At 42.4% G+C, this 18613-nt stretch overlaps 1 protein-coding gene and 1 pseudogene across 3 annotated transcripts in view; both read left to right on the forward strand.

Annotated features, from left to right (window-relative positions):
* The first annotated feature begins 799 nt into the window (after positions 1 to 799).
* The window catches only part of slc12a2 (solute carrier family 12 member 2), a 257401-nt gene continuing 239587 nt past the window's right edge, over positions 800 to 18613 (forward strand). For 2 of the 3 annotated variants that reach the window (XM_070881565.1, XM_070881575.1), the window contains exon 1: positions 800 to 2019. In XM_070881565.1, the coding sequence (XP_070737666.1) occupies positions 1372 to 2019 (648 nt within the window). In that variant the 5' untranslated portion in view covers positions 800 to 1371. Of the gene's footprint in view, positions 2020 to 10051; positions 10095 to 18613 lie in introns of those variants that run through there. The other variant, XM_070881585.1, reaches the window with a different exon arrangement.
* LOC139279014 (U2 spliceosomal RNA) lies at positions 9292 to 9493 on the forward strand (annotated as a pseudogene).

Below are 18613 nucleotides of genomic sequence, written 5' to 3' on the forward strand. Positions count from 1 at the left end.
GAAAGCAGGAATGGGGTACTGAAGTTACATGATCAGCCATGATCACATTGAATGGTGGTGCAGGCTGGAAGGGCCGAATGGCCTACTTCTGCACCTATTTTCTATGTCTCTGTTTGTAGTTAACTTTCCTTTACTTTATCATTCCGGTATTTGCATTTATTTTTAATACTTTTGTCTTATTTAAATCTCTGCATCATCTTATTTGATGATCTTTCAGAACAGTCTTCTATTAAACAGTTTGTAGAAATTTCATTAATTTACTTCTGTGCGATTGGTTTAACTCAAAGCCAAAACGTCATAACCTTCCTTTTCTCCTTGAAAGATGTCGACTGCTTTGCTGTGTATTTCCGTTTATTTCAAATTTTCAGTATTTGCAGGTTTTTCCCCCATTCTACTTTTTGGGGGTAGAAGATGGGGGTTTCCCTTTAAGATTCTCCCCACCTTGGCTACAACGGGGGTATCTTTCTACATGCCGACTGGATATCTCTGCTTTTGGTGAAACATACGTCACGCAATAAAATATATATTTTTTAAAAAGCTAGGAACAAAACGGTTTAGCACACGATAGATAATTTGCAATTTCCTCCATCTCATCTCCCCCACCCGGGCATCATTTGCAAACTGCACTGCATTTGGCAGCATGAGAAGCAGAGAGTATGTTTGAAACTGAAAGCCGAGCGCAGCACTGACACCAGGAGCAGCTTCCCCTGTGTGGAGCCACTGGCTGTTTCTCGCGATGTTTACTCTGCGCTGCGCCGTGTGTGTATCAGTCAGTCTCTGCGCTATCTCCAGCAGCAACACCCCCGCCGCACTCTGCATCCGCCAATGAGAGGAGGAGGAGAGCGCCGACTTATAACAGCTGAGGGATGTGAGAGATAAAAGGAGGGAAAAAAGAGAAAGAAAGGAGGTGCAACATAGAAAGAGATATATATATATATATATATAAATATACTGGGAGTGAGAGCTGCGGCCAGTGGGTGCCCGGCACACAGACACAGCGAGACGGACGGGGGTGTGTGTGTGTGTGCAGCCGGCTCCAGGGATGCCAGAGTGGCTCGGACAGACATCTTATTAATGCACGGGCGCCGGGGGTTGTGCGGCCGGCCGGTCTAGCGCTGCACACACAGCGGCCAAGGCACGGCTGACGGTGCAGCAGTAGCAGCCGGCTGTCGGGGTAACCGGAGGAGAGGGTGGTGGCGGCAAATAAGACCGACACTTAGCCCGGTACAAAGTTTAGGGACGGGAAGGAAGGAAGCAGAGGATCGTTGCATCTGGTGTTGGGGAGGTTTTTTTTTAAAATTATTTTTTTCTTTCACATCTTTCTTTTGAGCTTGGGTGTGTAGTGCAGCGAGTGTGAGGGAAGCGAGAGAGATGGAGCCCGCGTCCTCGGCCGGCTCCCAGTCCCAGTCCGGCCCGGAGCCTGGTGCCGGCGAGCCACTGCAGCCGGCGATGCCGCTCCATCCCGTCGCGAGTCAGAGCCGCTTTCAGGTCGACCTGGTGACCGAGGGCGGCGGAGACGGGCAGAAGGGACAGCCGGCAGCCCAGCCTGCTGCCGCTGCCGCCGCCAAGGACGCGGACAGGGGAGACGGCGGTGCAGCAGCCCCCACTCCAGCCTCACCTGCAGCCCCCGCCTCCGCCGCCGCCACGGAAGAGGCAAAAGGCAGATTCCGGGTGAATTTTGTCGACCCGGCTTCGGACGAGCCGCCGCTGTCCGGCCACCAGCAGCAGCAGCCGCCCAGCTCGGCATCGTCCTCGCACGGCCACCAGCCGCCCAGCGAGAGCATGAACGGCTACCCGCAGAACGGCGACACCATGCTGAGCGAGGGCAGCCTGCACTCGTCCGGTACCAGCGCTCATCACTACTACGACACGCACACCAACACTTACTATCTCAGGACTTTCGGCCACAACACCATCGACGCGGTGCCCAGGATCGATCATTACCGGCACACGGTGGCCCAACTGGGCGAGAAGCTCATCCGACCCAGCCTGGCTGAGCTGCACGATGAACTCGACAAGGTAAAAGCAAATTAGCGCGTCTTTCGCTCGCTCTGCATGTAGATGCAGCATTGCTATTTACAACACAAGTAATTTTACATAGCCTCCTGCGGTTAGCAGCCTGGGATGGAATTCACTACAACCCCAAGGCTTCCTGTTTCTTGTAACCGTGACACAGAAAATTGGTGGGATGCCGGCATCCCGGGTTTGTACCGTCGGGAAGTTGATCTCCAGTGGCACTGCTCACTGGGAGTGAAGACCAAGTGTCGTCTTCAGGTCGGACGGGGTTACAGGGGATAGATAATTGGACCAGCGGATTAGATGTAATTCAGTAAAGTCATACATTGTCCTTATTTGTTTTTAAATTCTAAATTCCTATGTCCACATTTCTAATGGGAATTGCCTATGCGAGCGAACTTGTCTCTCAATTCTGTCCTCCTGCCATTGGTATGCTGGGTGGGGGATGGTGGTGTATACATAGAAAATAGGTGCAGGAGTAGGCCATTCGGCCCTTCGAGCCTGCACCACTATTCAATATGATCATAGCTGATCATGCAACTTCAGTACCCCATTCCTGCTTTCTCTCCATACCACTTGATCTCTTTAGCCGTAAGAGTCACATCTAACTCTGTTTTGAATATATCTAACGAGCTTGCCTCAACAACTTTGTGGTAGAGAATTCCACAGGTTCACCACTCTCTGGGTGAAGAAGTTTCTCCTCCTCTTGGTCCTAAATGGCTTACCCCTTATCCTTAGACTGTGACCCCTGGTTCTGGACTTCCCCAACATCGGGACCATTCTTCCTGCATCTAACCTGTCCAATCCTGTCAGAATTTTACATGTTTCTATGAGATCCCCTCTCATTCATCTAAATTCCAGTGAATATAAGCCTAGTCGATCCAGTCTTTCTTCATATGTCAGTCCTGTCATCCTGGGAATCAGTTTGGTAAACCTTTGCTGCACTCCCTCAAAAGCAAGAATGTCCTTCCTCAGATTAGGAGACCAAAACTGTACACAGTATTCGAGCTGTGGCCTCACCAAGGACCTGTACAACTGCAGTAAGACCTCCCTGCTTCTATACTCAAATCCTCTCGCTTTGAGGGCCAACATGCCATTTGATGCCTTCACCGCCTGCTGTACCTGCATGCCAACTTTCAATGACTGATGTACCATGACACCCAGGTCTCATTACACCTCCCCTTTTCCTAATTTGTCAAGAGTTGTTAACCTGTGGAATTCCCTGCTGCAGAGAGTCGTTGATGCCAGTTCATTGGATATATTCAAGAGGGAGTTAGATATGGCCCTTTACGGCTAAAGGGATTAAGGGGTATGGAGAGAAAGCGGGAAAGGGGTACTGAGGTGAATGATCAGCCATGATCATATTGAATGGTGGTGCAGGCTTGAAGGGCCGAATGTCCTACTCCTATTTTCTATGTTTCTATGCCTTCCTGTTTTTGCCACCAAAGTGGATAACCTCATTTATCTACATTATGCTGCTTCTGCCATGCATTTGCCTACTCACCTAACCCGTCCAAGTCACCCTGCAGCCTCTTGGCATCCTCCTCACAGCTCACACTGCCACCCAGCTTAGTGTCATCTGCAAACTTGGAGGTATTACATTCAATTCCTTTGTCTAAATCATTAATGTATATTGTAAATAGCTGGGGTCCCAGCACTAAACCTTGCGGTACCCCACTAGTCACTGCCTGCCATTCTGAAATTCCTACTCTTTGCTTCCTGTCTGCCAACCAGTTCTCTATCCATGTCAATACATTACCCCCAATACCATGTGCTTTAATTTTGCACATTAATCTCTTGTGTGGGACCTTGTCAAAAGCCTTTTGAAAGTCCAAATACACCACATCCACTGGTTCTCCCTTGTCTACTCTACTAGTTACATCCTCAAAAAACTCGAAGATTTGTCAAGCATGATTTCCTTTTCATAAATCCATGCTGACTTGGACTGATCCTGTCACTGCTTTCCAAATTCGCTGCTTTTACATCTTTAATAATTGATTCCAACATTTTCCCCACTACTGATGTCAGGCTAACTGGTCTATAATTCCCTGTTTTCTCTCCCTCCCTCCTTTTTTAAAAAGTGGTGTTACATTAGCTACACTCCGATCCATAGGAGCTGATCCAGAGTCTATAGAATGTTGGAAAATGACCATCAATGCATCCTCTATTTCTCGGACCACTTCCTTAAGTACTCTGGGATGCAGACTATCGGGCCCTAGGGATTTATCGGCCTTCAATCCCATCAATTTCCCTAACACAATTTCCTGACGAATAAGGATTTCCTTCAGTCCCTCCTCCTTGCTAGACTCTCAGTCCCCTGGTATTTTCGGGAGGTTATTTGTGTCTTCCTTAGTGAAGACAGAACCAAAGTATTTGTTCAATTGGGCTGCCATTTCCTTGTTCTCCAATATGAATTCACCTGATTCTGACTGCAAGGGACCTTAGTCTGCACTAATCTTTTTCTCTTCACATATCTCTATAGAAGTTTTTGCAGTCAGTTTTTATGTTCTCTGCAAGCTTACACTCGTACTCTATTTTACCCCTCCTAATTAAACCCTTAAACCTCCTCTGCTCAATTCTAAATTTCTCCCAGTCCTCAGGTTTGCTGCTTTTTCTGGCCAATTTATATACCTCTTCCTTGGATTTAACACTATCCCTAATTTCCCTCGTTAGCCACGGTTGAGTCACCTTCCCCTTTTTATTTTTACTCCAGACAGGGATGTACAATTGTTGTATACTTGTGATGTGACAATATTACATAGTTTCCATTATAAGCATGCACATAACAATATATAATGAAAAAGTTGACTGGAAGTGCATGCGTAGAAGTACGTTTATATAGATATGTACAAATGTGTGCCCCAAGACTTGGACCTTGGCTGTAGATTTTTAGGTGATTGTATTGTAAGAAAATGGCTTGTAAATAGGACACTATTCCCATGATATTCACCCAGCAATAACCTGCAACCATAATTGCAAGCAAAATATAAAATGGATACCAGAGAGTGATTTTATAATCCAAAGCAAGTGTTAAGATCTAATTATTAAGAGTGAAGTTGAAGTGTTTTATAGATATTTGAGCAAATGAGCTTGTTTTCAGGTCCATTATTTTGAGAAACTACTAATTTAGTTTCAAAAGTGAGTGCCTGTGGTGACGTCAGTGCAGTATTCTTTCAAATATATCTATGGGGTGTTTCTTTACACCTGCTCATCTTTCCGTATTCTGCAGCTGTCCATCTACATTTGTGGCCTGTTCCGAGTAATCCAATTCTTTGAACACCCCACAGGTGTCATCAATGCCAGGAGGTGTTGGGATATTCTAGGCAGTTTTCTTCTCTTCACAGACAGAGTGGTAATTGCTGAAGACTAGAATTCAAATTCTGTTAACTTGCTGTGGTTAGTTGTAATGCCAAAGGTTCGCAAAACAATAATTTCACTTGGGTAGTGACACTGAATTCTAATTTAGATGGTGAGAGTGAAGGAAACTAAGGATTTTGTAGATTATCAGTCTTGTGAAAAACTTTGAGGATGATACTACATTGCTAGTATCTGGTAATCCTTCCTCTAGTTTGTTCATATGGTTGTTTTTTTGGTAGCAGCTGATTGTATTCGTGACCTTTGATCTTCCATTAGATAGCGGGAGATGGGTGTGAGAAACCAAAATGATTACAGTGACTGGAAAAATAGAGATTCGGGCCACTGTGTAGCAGTTTTACAAGTGGATATAGTGTCAAGGCATGGGATTTATTTTTGGGGCTTAAACAGGGAACAGAGAAGAAATGCCGTTGGCACTATATTTGCATTTTCAAGTAGACATTTGTATATGTGGATATTTTCTGATGTATACACTACTTTATATGAGATTGTTTCCCACTCAGCTATAATGGTGAATTGTGTACTGATAAACAAAATAATGTATTTATTTCTTATGCCACTATGCATTTTGAGCATAGAAATTGCTATTGATCTTGGTGGATGACTACATAATGCATTCATATGACATTCCTCTGCCTGCTGTTTTAATTTGTGCATTAATCCAATTATTTCCAAATAGCAAGAAAAGGAATGTCGTTTAAATGCATTTAAAAGTTTGTCTGTTAATATGTCAATGATAATTTCTAGATGTTGGCCCCCCAAATGAATCATATATAGTATAGTGTTTTTAAAAAAAAAAGCAAGAAGGTGGATGCCTGCATTGCCTTAGTTACCGTGCTTTTGGAGCCGGGACCTTAGCCACCAAAAATAAAGTACTCTTGTACCTTCCATCACATTCGCAGTTACTGCACGGGTATCTAATCAAGTCCTAATGGGGTTCATTGAGCTAAGAATTCTCTTTAATTCTTTGACTTTAAACCCCGTTGACAAGGTGACTTCAAAATAGTTTATAACCGTGGTTCTTCTGCTGCAATGCAGAGAACAGTAGATTCTCCTTTCCTCGGCAATAAGAATTTTATGTTAAATGCTTAATGCCCACGTAACAGCATTTACTGGTAGTCCTCATTTTCTGCTATTTTTGAAATGTAGCACGTGAGCTATCTGAGTGTTTAAATATAGGCTATTTGCTTTCAGAAAACATTGATGTTAGAATCCCAGCTGTGAAGTGAGGATTGTGAATGAACCGTGAACCATAATGCACATAAGATTGATTTTATCTTTTGCTGTTGGTGCTATCATAAAGGGCTGAACAGTTGGTAGATCTTGCAGCATTCATTAGATTTTCACTCCGTCTTCCTGCCTTTCTTGAATTTAGGAATGATTCCTTTCTTTTGATACAAGAGGATGGAAAACTAAGAATCTGATAGCTTTATTTTTGCCACTACTTGATTTTAGATGTCCAATGCTAATATTACTGCTGGTTACTTCCTGCAGTAAAATCAAGTCCATTTGTGCAAGTATTGGATATTTGAGAACTCACAAATGTCTACATACCTTTTCAGTTGTGGATCTTGATGTGTGAACTTGTCAAAGCGAGCAGGGAAAAACATTGGCTCTTGGCCGTCTCATGACTAACCCTGGTCGGCAAGTATCAATGGGGACCAGTGCGAGTGGGCATATGATGGATGCACCAAAACATACCTGTGCAATGTGCTTCTGCATGTTTAGAACATTTTTATACTGGCCTCCTTTCTCTCATAGAATCATAAAATGGTTACAGCACAGAAGGAGGCCATTCAGTCTGTCGAGTCTGTGCCAGCTCTCTGCAAAAGCACTTCAGCTAGTCCCACCCCTCTGCCCTTTCCCTGTAACCCTACACATTTTTTTCCCTTCAGGTACTTATCCAAATCCCTTTTGGAAAGCCACAATCGATCCTAACCACTCACTGCGTTAAAAAAAAAGTTTTTCCTCATGTTGCATTTGGTTCTTCTGCCAATCATAAATTTGTGTGACCCCTGCAGGAAGTCGGCTTCTCTCCTGAAGATACAGGCTTATGGTTGGGTGCAGTTTCTTGGGTATCTGCCACCATCTGATGTCTTATCCCTGTGACTCTTGAGCTTTCGACTCTAGGGGCGCCACATCTCCGTGCAGACTTCCACTCGAAGCTCTTGGGCCTATACGGCTCAGCTTTACACCACACAGTGCATTTACCACTAAGCCTAAGCTATCATTGTAGCTTTGTGTTATCATCACTGATTTCACAATGCACATGCATATCTTTTGGCATCAAATTGTCTAACGTTTCATTTAATACGGCCATCATCTTTCACTTTGAAATGTAAACAATCACTTCGTGTGAAAATGGAACTTTCCAGTTGTTATGCTTTGAAAAGTACCTTGATTTTGGATGTGTGCATGAACCATCTAATTGTGCATATTAATTCATTAGTTACCCTTTGATGTACTCAAACTCCAATATTTTTTTGATGCTAATCCACATCTCTTGCATATTATGCCATCGTTGGGCAGATACTGTGTGATTCCACGGTTGATATCAGTTGACCTTGGGACAATACAGTTCCCAGCTGTAATACAGACTTGTTTTTACAAACAATAAAATTTCAGTCCCTGAAGGCAATTTAAACCTACTGGAATAGTGCCTACAGAAAAGAACCTCATCTGCTGTGGTTCAATTTCTCGCGTTCCTTTGCTCATTAGGAAGATTTCAAAACTCTGAGCAAGGTCTTTCACACATCTGGAAAAAGCCCAATGGTAACACAATGTTAGCACTCTATTGTGCTTGTTGTATTCTCTCCTATTAAACACAATGGGGACATTCACATGGCAGTAATTCTCCTTACTTGACCAATCATCAATTTTTAAAAAAACATAGAATATTGTTTTTAGTACCTGAAGTGTCAAACTATGGTTATGTCCAGTTTTTATTAACTTTAGGACTTTTTGCACTTTGATTTGCTAAACTTTAAGAACAGGATATTAGGATAACCTCTAGGTCCCAAAATGCATCTTGTTGTTCTTAATAAACTCAGTGTGTGACCTGGGGAATGACAGTCAGAAGGCACTTTTTAAACATTGGTTACCTGCTTAAAATTAGAATTTGTTTTGTTGTAAAAAATGTATTGAGGGAAAATAAATATAAATATATTTTAACCAAATACAGTAAACACCTCAGGATAGGACAATGCCAAATTAATTGTGCAACATTCTAAGTTTGACAGGAACACTCTGAAATAATGTGGAAAGTTACAAATTGGGGTGGGGGGGAAAGAGGATGAAAAAAGGGGTGAATTTCTTCGGGGCTTTTCTCTCTCCGCCATTTCAACTTCAGCAGAAATCCTGTTTGCGCTCATAAATGGGTTTCCACCAAAGTTACGGTGGCAAAGTGGGAGAAATCATGTGGAAATTCACTCCCAAGTGGTTGCAAAAAGCAAGTTATGTTTTTAACTGCCAATCTTTTTCTGATCTGAAATATAGCCACTGCAAATTTATTGTAGATATGTGCATCTTATGAGTATATAAATGAAAGTTGTTGTTGTTGTCGTCATCTAGCAGTATCTTCAGAGCTAATGGGCTGACTTTTTTTTGCAACGTGAGTAGTTACTTCCTACTGGTCAATTCAGCAATGAGCCAAAGAAGGATGGATTAGGAGGGATGATCTAAAAGCTTTGTCAATGAGATTGGTTTAAAAGAGGGCTGAAAGGGATGACTAGGAAGCAGAAGTCTTGAGGGAAGGAATTTCAGTGATTTGAACCTATGTGGCTGGAGCCATGGCTACCATAGGGAGGGGAGAGATGAACTACAGTTTTGGGGATGGGGTGGCTTTTTAAGGTCAGAGGATGTAATAGCAACAGAAAATGGCGAGGCAATGAAAGGATTTAAATCGCTTCTCGGCCTTTTGGCTAAGATCATGCGTAACTGACCTGACAGGGGAGTAACCATGACCCCAACGTGGTTCTCCCTGGATCAGGAAGGTGATTCTCCTATGCTTTTTGGAAATAAGAGGTGGGTGGGGTGGCCTGACCCATCCACCTCCATGGCACGAACCTGGTATTGCAGTACTTCCAGGAACGGTGCAGTGGCTCTAGGCCTTTTGGCTAAGAGCATTGGCGCAGAGTGATCCTTGATGTGTGCAAGGTGACCTCTGGCATTTGTGATTTGACAAAGAATTGGAAAGATTGGCAACGAATAAAAAAAAATGAAAGGATTTAAACACTATGGTGAGAATTTAATTAAAGAATTGAGACATTATGGGTCTGAGCACCAATGCAGATTAAAGAGGACAAAAATGATGGGCAAGTAGAACTTGGTGCAAATAGGATACAAGCAGCAGAATTTTGCATAAGGGAGGTTGTAGTACTGGAGATTCAAGATGGGGAGAGGTGAGGTGTTGCTGTATCCAGAGCCAATGTAATACATATATAGAAGTTACAACACGGAAACAGGCCATTTCAACCAATCGGTCTGTGTTGATGTTTACACTCCATGTGAGCAGATAGTCCTAATCACACTTTCTTTATCCCTTCAGCCACATCGCTCTCATCCGCTTATCTATCTAATCCTAAAGCTTCTCCTGCCTCAGTTCTAAATCTCTTGCATCTATGTCCCCTCCCATATTCTTGACTCCTTTACTTACTGGAAACAGCTTTGATGGGGAAGTAGAAGAAAAACTGTACAGATAATGGGTATGCAAAATGTGTTCTTTGTGCACTTAACAGAATAAAATGCTTGATCTACAATGAATGTAATTTGTCTAAATGAAGCATGTAGTTATGTAATTCATAGTTTGGAACTGGGTGGATTTGGATTAAAACTAACCCAATTTTAATGAAATATGTTTCAATAGTTTTTACAGTTAAATCTCATCGCAACATTGCATTAGTGGTGATAAATCATAAGTACCGTAATTAGGATTTTTTTTTCAAGGATATAATTTTTTCTATTAATTGGTGTGACTCATCTTGAATTTGTTAGATGTTTGGAATATATATTTTTTAAGTTAAGAATGCTAGTGGCATCTCCAGCATTAATTTTAAACTTTTGCAGTTGAGAAATAATTGAAGTTAAACTGGAACTAGTCAAATTGTTGAATGAATTTTTCCCAATGTTTACCTCTGCTTATTTGTTTAACCTGTTTTTTTCCCCCTTCCTGACAAATAATGATTTTGATTCAAGTTAACACACTCCCAAAAAAAAGAAAGTTGCCTTTCCAGAGCTGCTGTTATTTCTCTCTCAATGGATCCATTTCAAATCTAAGGCTTGAAAAGTCAAATATTATATTGAATATAGTAAGTTATTTTTAAAAGCAATGCAATAAATTAGATATGGTGGGTGAGCATAGTGTTCTTTTATTGCATCTCAAACCTGCTGGGATAAAAGTCACATTTATCTTAACTGCAAGGATTCACTGTGGAATTCCCAGTCGTGCAGTAGGTGCACTCTCCTGTGGTTAGAGTTGAGGCATTTTGTGTGGGCAGAGTGAAGGAGCTTTGTTGTGTGACATGACTTGAATGCATGATTCTGACATGGTGGGGGTCATAGAAGCACAGAAAATAGGTGCAGGAGTAGGCCATTTGGCCCTTTGAGCCTGCACCACCATTCAATAAGATCATGGCTGATCATTCATCTCAGTATCCCTTTCCTGCTTTCTCTCCACACCCCTTGATCCCTTTAGCTGTAAGGGCCATATCAAACTCTCTCTTGAATATATCCAATGGACTGGCATCAGCAACTCTCTGCGGTAGGGAATTCCACAGGTTAACAACTCTCTGAGTGAAGAAGTTTCTCCTCATCTCAGTCCTAAATGGCCTATCACTTATCCTAATACTGTGTTCCCTGGTTCTGGACTTCCCCATCATTGGGAACATTCTTCCCGCATCTAACCTGTCTAGTCCCATCAGAATCTTCTAAGTTTCTATGAGATCCCCTCTCATCCTTCTAAACTCCAGTGTATAAAGGCCCAGTTGATCCAGTGTCTCCTTATATGTCAGTCCCGCCATCCCAGGAATCAACCTGGTGAACCTTCGCTGCACTCCCTCAATAGCAAGAATGTCCTTCCTCAGATTAGGAGACCAAAACTGAACACAATATTCCAGGTAAGGCCTCACCAAGGCCCTGTACAACTGCAGCAAGACCTCCGTGCTCCTATACTCGAATCCCCTAGCTATGAAGGCCAACATACCATTTGCCGCCTTCACCGTCTGCTGGACATGTATGCCACCTTTCAATGACTGATGTACCATGACACCCAGGTCTCATTGCACCTCCCCATTTCCTAATCTGCCGCCATTCAGATAATCTGCCTTCGTGTTTTTGCCCCCAAAGTGGATAACGTTGCATTTATGTACTTTGGGCAAATGCATGGCAGATGCATTATATTCACCTAATCTGTCCAAGTCACCATGCAGCCTTTTAGCATCCTCCTCACAGCGCCACCCAGTTTAGTGTCCTCTGCAAACTTGGAGATATTGCACTCAATTCCTTCATCTAAATCAGTAATGTATATTGTAAAGAGCTGGGGCCCCAGCACTGAGCCCTGCGGCACTCCACTAGTCACTGCTTACCATTCTGAAAAGGACCTGTTTATCCCGACTCTCTGCTTCCTGTCTGACAACCAGTTCTCTATCCACGTCAGTATATTACCCCCAATACCATATGCTTTGATTTTGCGCACCAATCTCTTGTGTGGGACCTTGTCAAATGTGTGTGGTGAAGTTTATTTCTGCTTTCCCCTCTCCCCACATTGACATCTCTGGATATTTGTGCAACAATATTGTTTTAAGCTACTAACAAAACCAATCCTTTAAACTCTCCAAAATATTGAAGCAGCTACCTTTTTAATTAGCCTTTCTTAACGCCTCCCCCGCCCCCAACAAAAAAGTTGTAAAAATGAAATTTGTTCTTTTTACACTGCCCATGGTGAGGACTACTTGGTCAGTGCTAAATCTTCAGACTAGTTTTTACAACACAGATTACTTTTGTGAACTATTATCTGAAAATATGACAGATTGCTGAAATTTTAATGCTTGTTTTTAAATTGTGGGAATGGGAAATTGAAAATGTAGTAATATAGCTTACTCTAGCTCATAACAATAACTCAACCTTTGGCCATTGCCTTTTGAAAATAGAATATGCCAGCATTAAGAGCAGATTATAAATTGGAAAAAATGAAATGCACAATTACAGCAATACCAAAAAGGTTGAGTATGATTGATTCCTATGTATAAAGTAAAGCTTAATTTATTCCCCACACTTTTTGGATAAATGATTTCCTGGTGAGTTTAACATGGTGCCTTCTGTACCTGTAGGGCTGGAGTATAGAGGAGGAAGTTTCTTGTAAAAATATGTATTTGTTGCTTCATTTTAAGTAAAGTACTTCAGTTCCCTGTTGAACTCTGCCTAATTGGAGGACTCCAAATAATCAAAGTTTAAAATTTTTTTTGTATTAAAATGTAGTCAAATGTTGATAAAATTGGACAGCTATTTTTCCACTTTCTCTTCCATTATTGAGGGTACTGTCATAGAACACTACATTGTAGTTTACTCAAAATTGCAAGCAAGTGCAAATCAGTATAGTAGTGGGCAGAAATATTTTCTGATTTCATATCTTGCTTAAATGAAAATTACCATGATTTTTTTTTGGAAAACTTTGTTTTCTGGAATTTCTTTGCTGGGGTCAGAGGAACCAGAGTAAAACTGTTTAACCACAACTTGCAGCCTTTTCAACAGAATTTAGGGGACTTGCAGAAGACCAAAGGCGACATGAGGGGGGAAAAAAATGCAGTGAGCTATGATCTGGAATGCATTGCCAGTTGGGGTGGATGAAGCAGATTCAATAATAACTTTCAAATGGGGATTTGGGTAATTATTTGAAGGGGAAAAAAGCAGGGCAGTGGGATTAATTGGGTAACTCTACCAAAGAGCTGGCTGAGGCACAAAGGGCTGAATGGTGTCCTGTGCTGTATCGTTCTATGATTCTATGAAATTAACCAAATCTGGTCACTAAGTGGCCATATTTCTTACTGTTTTTGAGTGCCATAAGAATTTACATGTCGGAACAGAATTTGTTTAGTCTATTTTGGAACTTTTGCATGTTTTAATGCAGGAACATTAAACAGTGACCGTTTGAATGATGAGAGTCCTTAAATTTTGTCGTGCTCATTGTTATTTGGATATCGAGTAAAGTAAATTTTATGAATTGTGGACCCAGCTATGATCTATGAAATTAGTAATGGTAGCATATGCCTGAGCACGGATAACTTTTCTTCAATGAAATAATTCTGAATGGCTGATTCATCTGCTGTGGCTCTGGCTGTGTGCTGTGTTTGCTTTCCGAGGGCACTGCACATTATTTGTAGGGGAAGTGCTTTTGATATGTTTTGACAGATGTGATGAGACACTGTATAAGTGCATCTTTACTGTGCACAACACTCGGGCTGTTTGTGAAATTTTGAAAATGCTGATTTGTTTCCCACATATGCTTACTAAACGGGAAACAGCACTGTAATAATTCTGTAAGCACTGCAATTCTTTTCTATTACTTTTTTTTACTGGATGTTTGCTTCTATGTTGCTCCAGTAGCAACTAATTCAACACCAAGACAGTAATTTCTGGTGTTTGTCATCCAATTTAATTGCTGAAACTGCATGCAAGTTTTTTTTATAGGATTGTAAATTCCTTGTAGTAAACTCATTATTGTAGGTCACTCTGAGTGCTTTGTGCTGTGAAAAGACAAGCAAAATGTCGCCCTTCATATGCCGATGCCCATTTGTAAATGTTCAGGCACTGCATTTAAAAAAAAAATTAGAAACCGAACAGAAGTAGGCACATTGGGCTCAATTTTCCCCAAAGCTGTTTTATTGCGTACTTGAAGAGTTATGCCCATTTTTTGGGGGCCCAAGTACGCCAAAAAAAATCATCCAAGTTTCCTCGTTTGAATTCATTTTGCCGTCGCCTAGCCTGTTGTCTAGTTTTATGGGTGGAGCCCAAGATCTGCAGCAAAAAGATTGGGTTGCCACAGTAACCAGGGACATGATGCGGGCTGAGGTTGGAAAGTGAAACATACAGCCAGCTCATAGCAACCTGCACAAGCACATTAAACATTGTAGCAACTTATCTCCATTAAATTCTTAAAGTGTAATAACAAAAGTCTATCTACCCCTTCTGGTCCCGGTCCCCCGCTCCTATCTCAGGCTAAATGGCCTCCTGGTCCTGGTCCCTGCACCAACCCTGGCCAAATGGCCTCCTCCTTTCTCTCTCTTTCCCCAATTCCGCCCCCACTCCAGGTAGTTGCTCCTATCCCTGGCCGAGTGGCCTCCCGATGCTGGTCCCCGCAACTATCCATGGTCGAATGGCCTCCCGGTCCCTGCTCTTGTCCCAAGGCGAATAGCCTCCCAGTCCTGGTCCCCGCACCTGTCCCTGGCTGAATGGCCTCCTCCCTCCCAGGCCCTGCTCCTAACTATGCCCAAAAGCCTTCCTCCCCCCCCCCCCCCCCCCCCCCCCCCCCGGCGTGTACCCAAAAAGCGGCGTGTACCCAAAAAATGGTGCAAATCACTGGGGAAAAATTGAGCCCATTAACTCTGCTTCAGGGGCAGCCAAGATCAATAGCAGATTGGCTGTACTGGTAATGCATATTGGGGATCTAGCATACTTGGCATCATGGGCTTCTGGCATTACCAACCTAACAGTATTTTAACTACTGTTTGTGCATTGGACAATATGTTGGAAAATGCCTAAAGTCATTTTAAAAAGATTAATGGCCTGCCTGGCAATGCAGATTTTTGTCTGTTGCCGAATGTTTTGAGTGCTGGGAGGATGTCATTCTACCTGATTGACTTGGGAGTGAAATACTCCCATAGAAAAACCATGGCCTATTCTTGCATGAGTTGATACAGGGGATGGGAAAAAGAGAAATTTGCAACATAATGACAGGGCTCTTGTAAATAATCTCTAACTGTCAAAATTTAATGACTCAATTTGCGTGTAGGTCAGTGTTTTACTATTCTTATAACCTGTTTATTGCTGCAAATATTAACATTTAACAGTCATCTAAATCTTAATACCTATTAAAATTGTTTAAACATAGAAAATAGGTGCAGGAGTAGGTCATTCGGCCCTTCGAGCCGGCACCACCATTCAATATGACCATGGCTGATCATGCAACTTCAGTACTCCATTCCTGCTTTCTCTCCATACCCCTTGATCCCTTTAGCCGTAAGGGCCACATCTAACTCCCTTTTGAATATATCTAATGAACTGGCCTGAACAACTTTCTGTGGTAGAGCATTCCACAAGTTCACAATTCTCTTGAGTGAAGAAGTTTCTCTTCATCTCATGCTTACCCCTCATCCTTAGACTGTTTCTGGACTTCCCCAACATCAGAAACATTCTGCCTGCATCTAACCTGTCCAATCCCGTCAGAATTTTAAATGTTTCTATCAGATCCCCTCTCATTCATCTAAATTCCAGTGAATACAAGCCTAGTCGATCCAATCTTTCTTCATATGTCAGTCTTGCCATCCCGGGAATCAGTTTGGTAAACCTTCGCTGCACTCCCTCAAAAGCAAGAATGTCCTTCCTCAGATTAGGAGACCAAAACTGTACACAGTATTCAAGGTGTGGCCTCACCAAGGCCCTGTACAACTGCAGTAAGACCTTCCTGCTATTCTCAAATCCTCTCGCTTTGAAGGCCAACATGCCATTTGCCGTCTTCACCGCCTGCTGTACCAACATGTCAACTTTCAATGACTGATGTACCATGACACCCGGGTCCCTTTTCCTAATCTGTCACCATTCAGATAATCTGCCTTCCTGTTTTTGCCACCAAAGTGGATAACCACACATTTATCTACATTATACTGCTTCTGCCATGCATTTGCCCACTTACCTAACCTGTCCAAGTCACCCTGCAGCCTCTTAGCGTCCTTCTCACAGCTCACACTGCCACCCAGCTTAGTGTCATCTACAAACTTGGAGATATTAAATTCCATCGTCCAAATCATTAATGTATATTGTAAATAGCTGGGGTCCCAGCACTGAACCTTGCAGTACCCCACTAGTCACTGCCTGCCATTCTGAAAAGGACCCGTTTATTCCTACTCTTTGCTTCCTGTCTGCCAACCAGTTCTCTATCCACGTCAATATATTACCCCCAATACCATGTGCTTTAATTTTGCACACTAATCTCTTGTGTGGGACCTTGTCAAAAGCCTTTTGAAATTCCAAATACACCACATCCACTGGTTCTCCCTTATCCACTCTACAAGTTACATCCTCAAAAAACTCGAAGATTTGTCAAGCATGATTTCCCTTTCATAAATCCATGGTGACTTTGACCGATCCAGTCACTGCTTTCCAAATGTACTGCTATTACATCTTTAATAATTGATTCCAACAATTTCCCCACTGCCGATGTCAGGCGAACTGGTCTATAATTCCCTGTTTGCTCTCCCTCTTTTTTTAAAAAGTGGGGTTACATTAGCTACCCTCCAATCCTTATGAACTGATCCAGAGTCTATAGAATGTTGAAAAATCATCACCAATGCATTCACTATTTCTAGGGCCACTTCCTTAAGTACTCTGGGATGCAGACTATCAGGCCCTGGGAATTTATTGGCCTTCAATCACATCAATTTCCCTAACACAATTTCCAGACTAACAAGGATTTCCTTCAGTTCCTCCTTCTCGCTAGATCCTCGGTCCCGTAGTATTTCCGGAAGGTTATTTGTGTGTTCCTTAATGAAGACAGAACCAAAGTATTTGTTCAATTGGTCTGCCATTTCTTTGTTCCCTATTTATAAATTCACCTGATTCTGACTGCAAAGGACCTACATTAGTCTTCACAAATCTTTTTCTCTTCACATATCTATAGAAGCTTTTGCAGTCAGTTTTTTATGTTCCCTGCAAACTTCCCCTCGTACTCCTATTTTCCCCCTCCTAATTAAACATTTTGTCCTCCTCTGCTGAATTCTAAATTTCTCCCAGTCCTCAGGTTTGCTGCTTTGTCGGGCCAATTTATATGCCTCTTCCTTGGATTTAACACACTCCCTAATTTCCCTTGTTAGCCACGGTTGAGCCACCCTCTCCGTTTTATTATGCCAGACAGGGATGTACAATTGTTGAAGTTCATCCATATGATATTTAAATGTCTACCATTGCCTATCCACAGTCAACCCTTTAAGTATCATTTGCCAGTCTATCCTAGCCAATTCATGCCTCATACCATCGAAGTTACCTTTCTTTAAGTTCAGGACCCTAGACTCTGAATTAATTGTGTCACTCTCTATCTTAATGAAGAATTTTAACATATTATGGTCACTCTTCCCCAAGGGGCCTCACACAACAAGATTACTAATCCTCTCTCATTACACAACACCCAGTCTAGGATGGCCAGCTCTCTAGTTGGTTCATCGACATATTGGCCTCGAAAACCATCCCTTATACACTCCAGGAAATCCACCCCCATTGTATTGCTACTAATTTGATTAGCCGAATCTATATGTAGATTAAAGTCACCCATGATAATTGCTGTACCTTTTATTGCACGCATCCCTAATTTCCTGTTTGATGCCATTCCCATCCTCACTACTACTGTTTGGTCTGTACACAACTCCCACTCGCGTTTTCTGCCCTTTGGTGTTCCGCAGCTCCACCCATACAGATTCCACATCATCCAAGCTAATGTCCTTCCTTACTATTGTGTCAATCTCCTCTTTAACCAGCAACGCTACCCCACCTCCTTTTCCTTTCTGTCTATCCTTCCTAAATATTGAATACCCCTAGAGCCATGTCTCCGTAATCCCAATTATATCATATCCATTAACAGCTATCTGTGCAGTTAATTCATCCACCTTATTATGAATGCACCTCGCATTGAGACACACAGCATTCAGGCTTGATTTTTTTAAATATTCTTTGTCCTTTTAGAAGTATGTTTTACTGTGGCCCTTTTTGATTTTTGCCTTTGATTTCTCTTCCTACCACTTTTCCTTATCTCCTTTCTACCTTTTGCTTCTGCCCCCATTTTACTTCCCTGTGTCTCCCTGCATAGATTCCCATCCCCCTGCCATATTAGTTTAAACTCTCCCCAACAGCACTAGCAAACACTCCCCCCTAGGACATCGGTTCTGGTTTTGTCCAGGTGCAGACCGTCCGGTTTGTATTGGTCCCACCTCCCCCAGAACAAGTGTGGTGATTTTTACGATAC

The sequence above is a fragment of the Pristiophorus japonicus genome, chromosome 1 (genome assembly GCF_044704955.1).
Source record: "Pristiophorus japonicus isolate sPriJap1 chromosome 1, sPriJap1.hap1, whole genome shotgun sequence".
Taxonomy (NCBI): Eukaryota; Metazoa; Chordata; class Chondrichthyes; family Pristiophoridae; genus Pristiophorus; species Pristiophorus japonicus.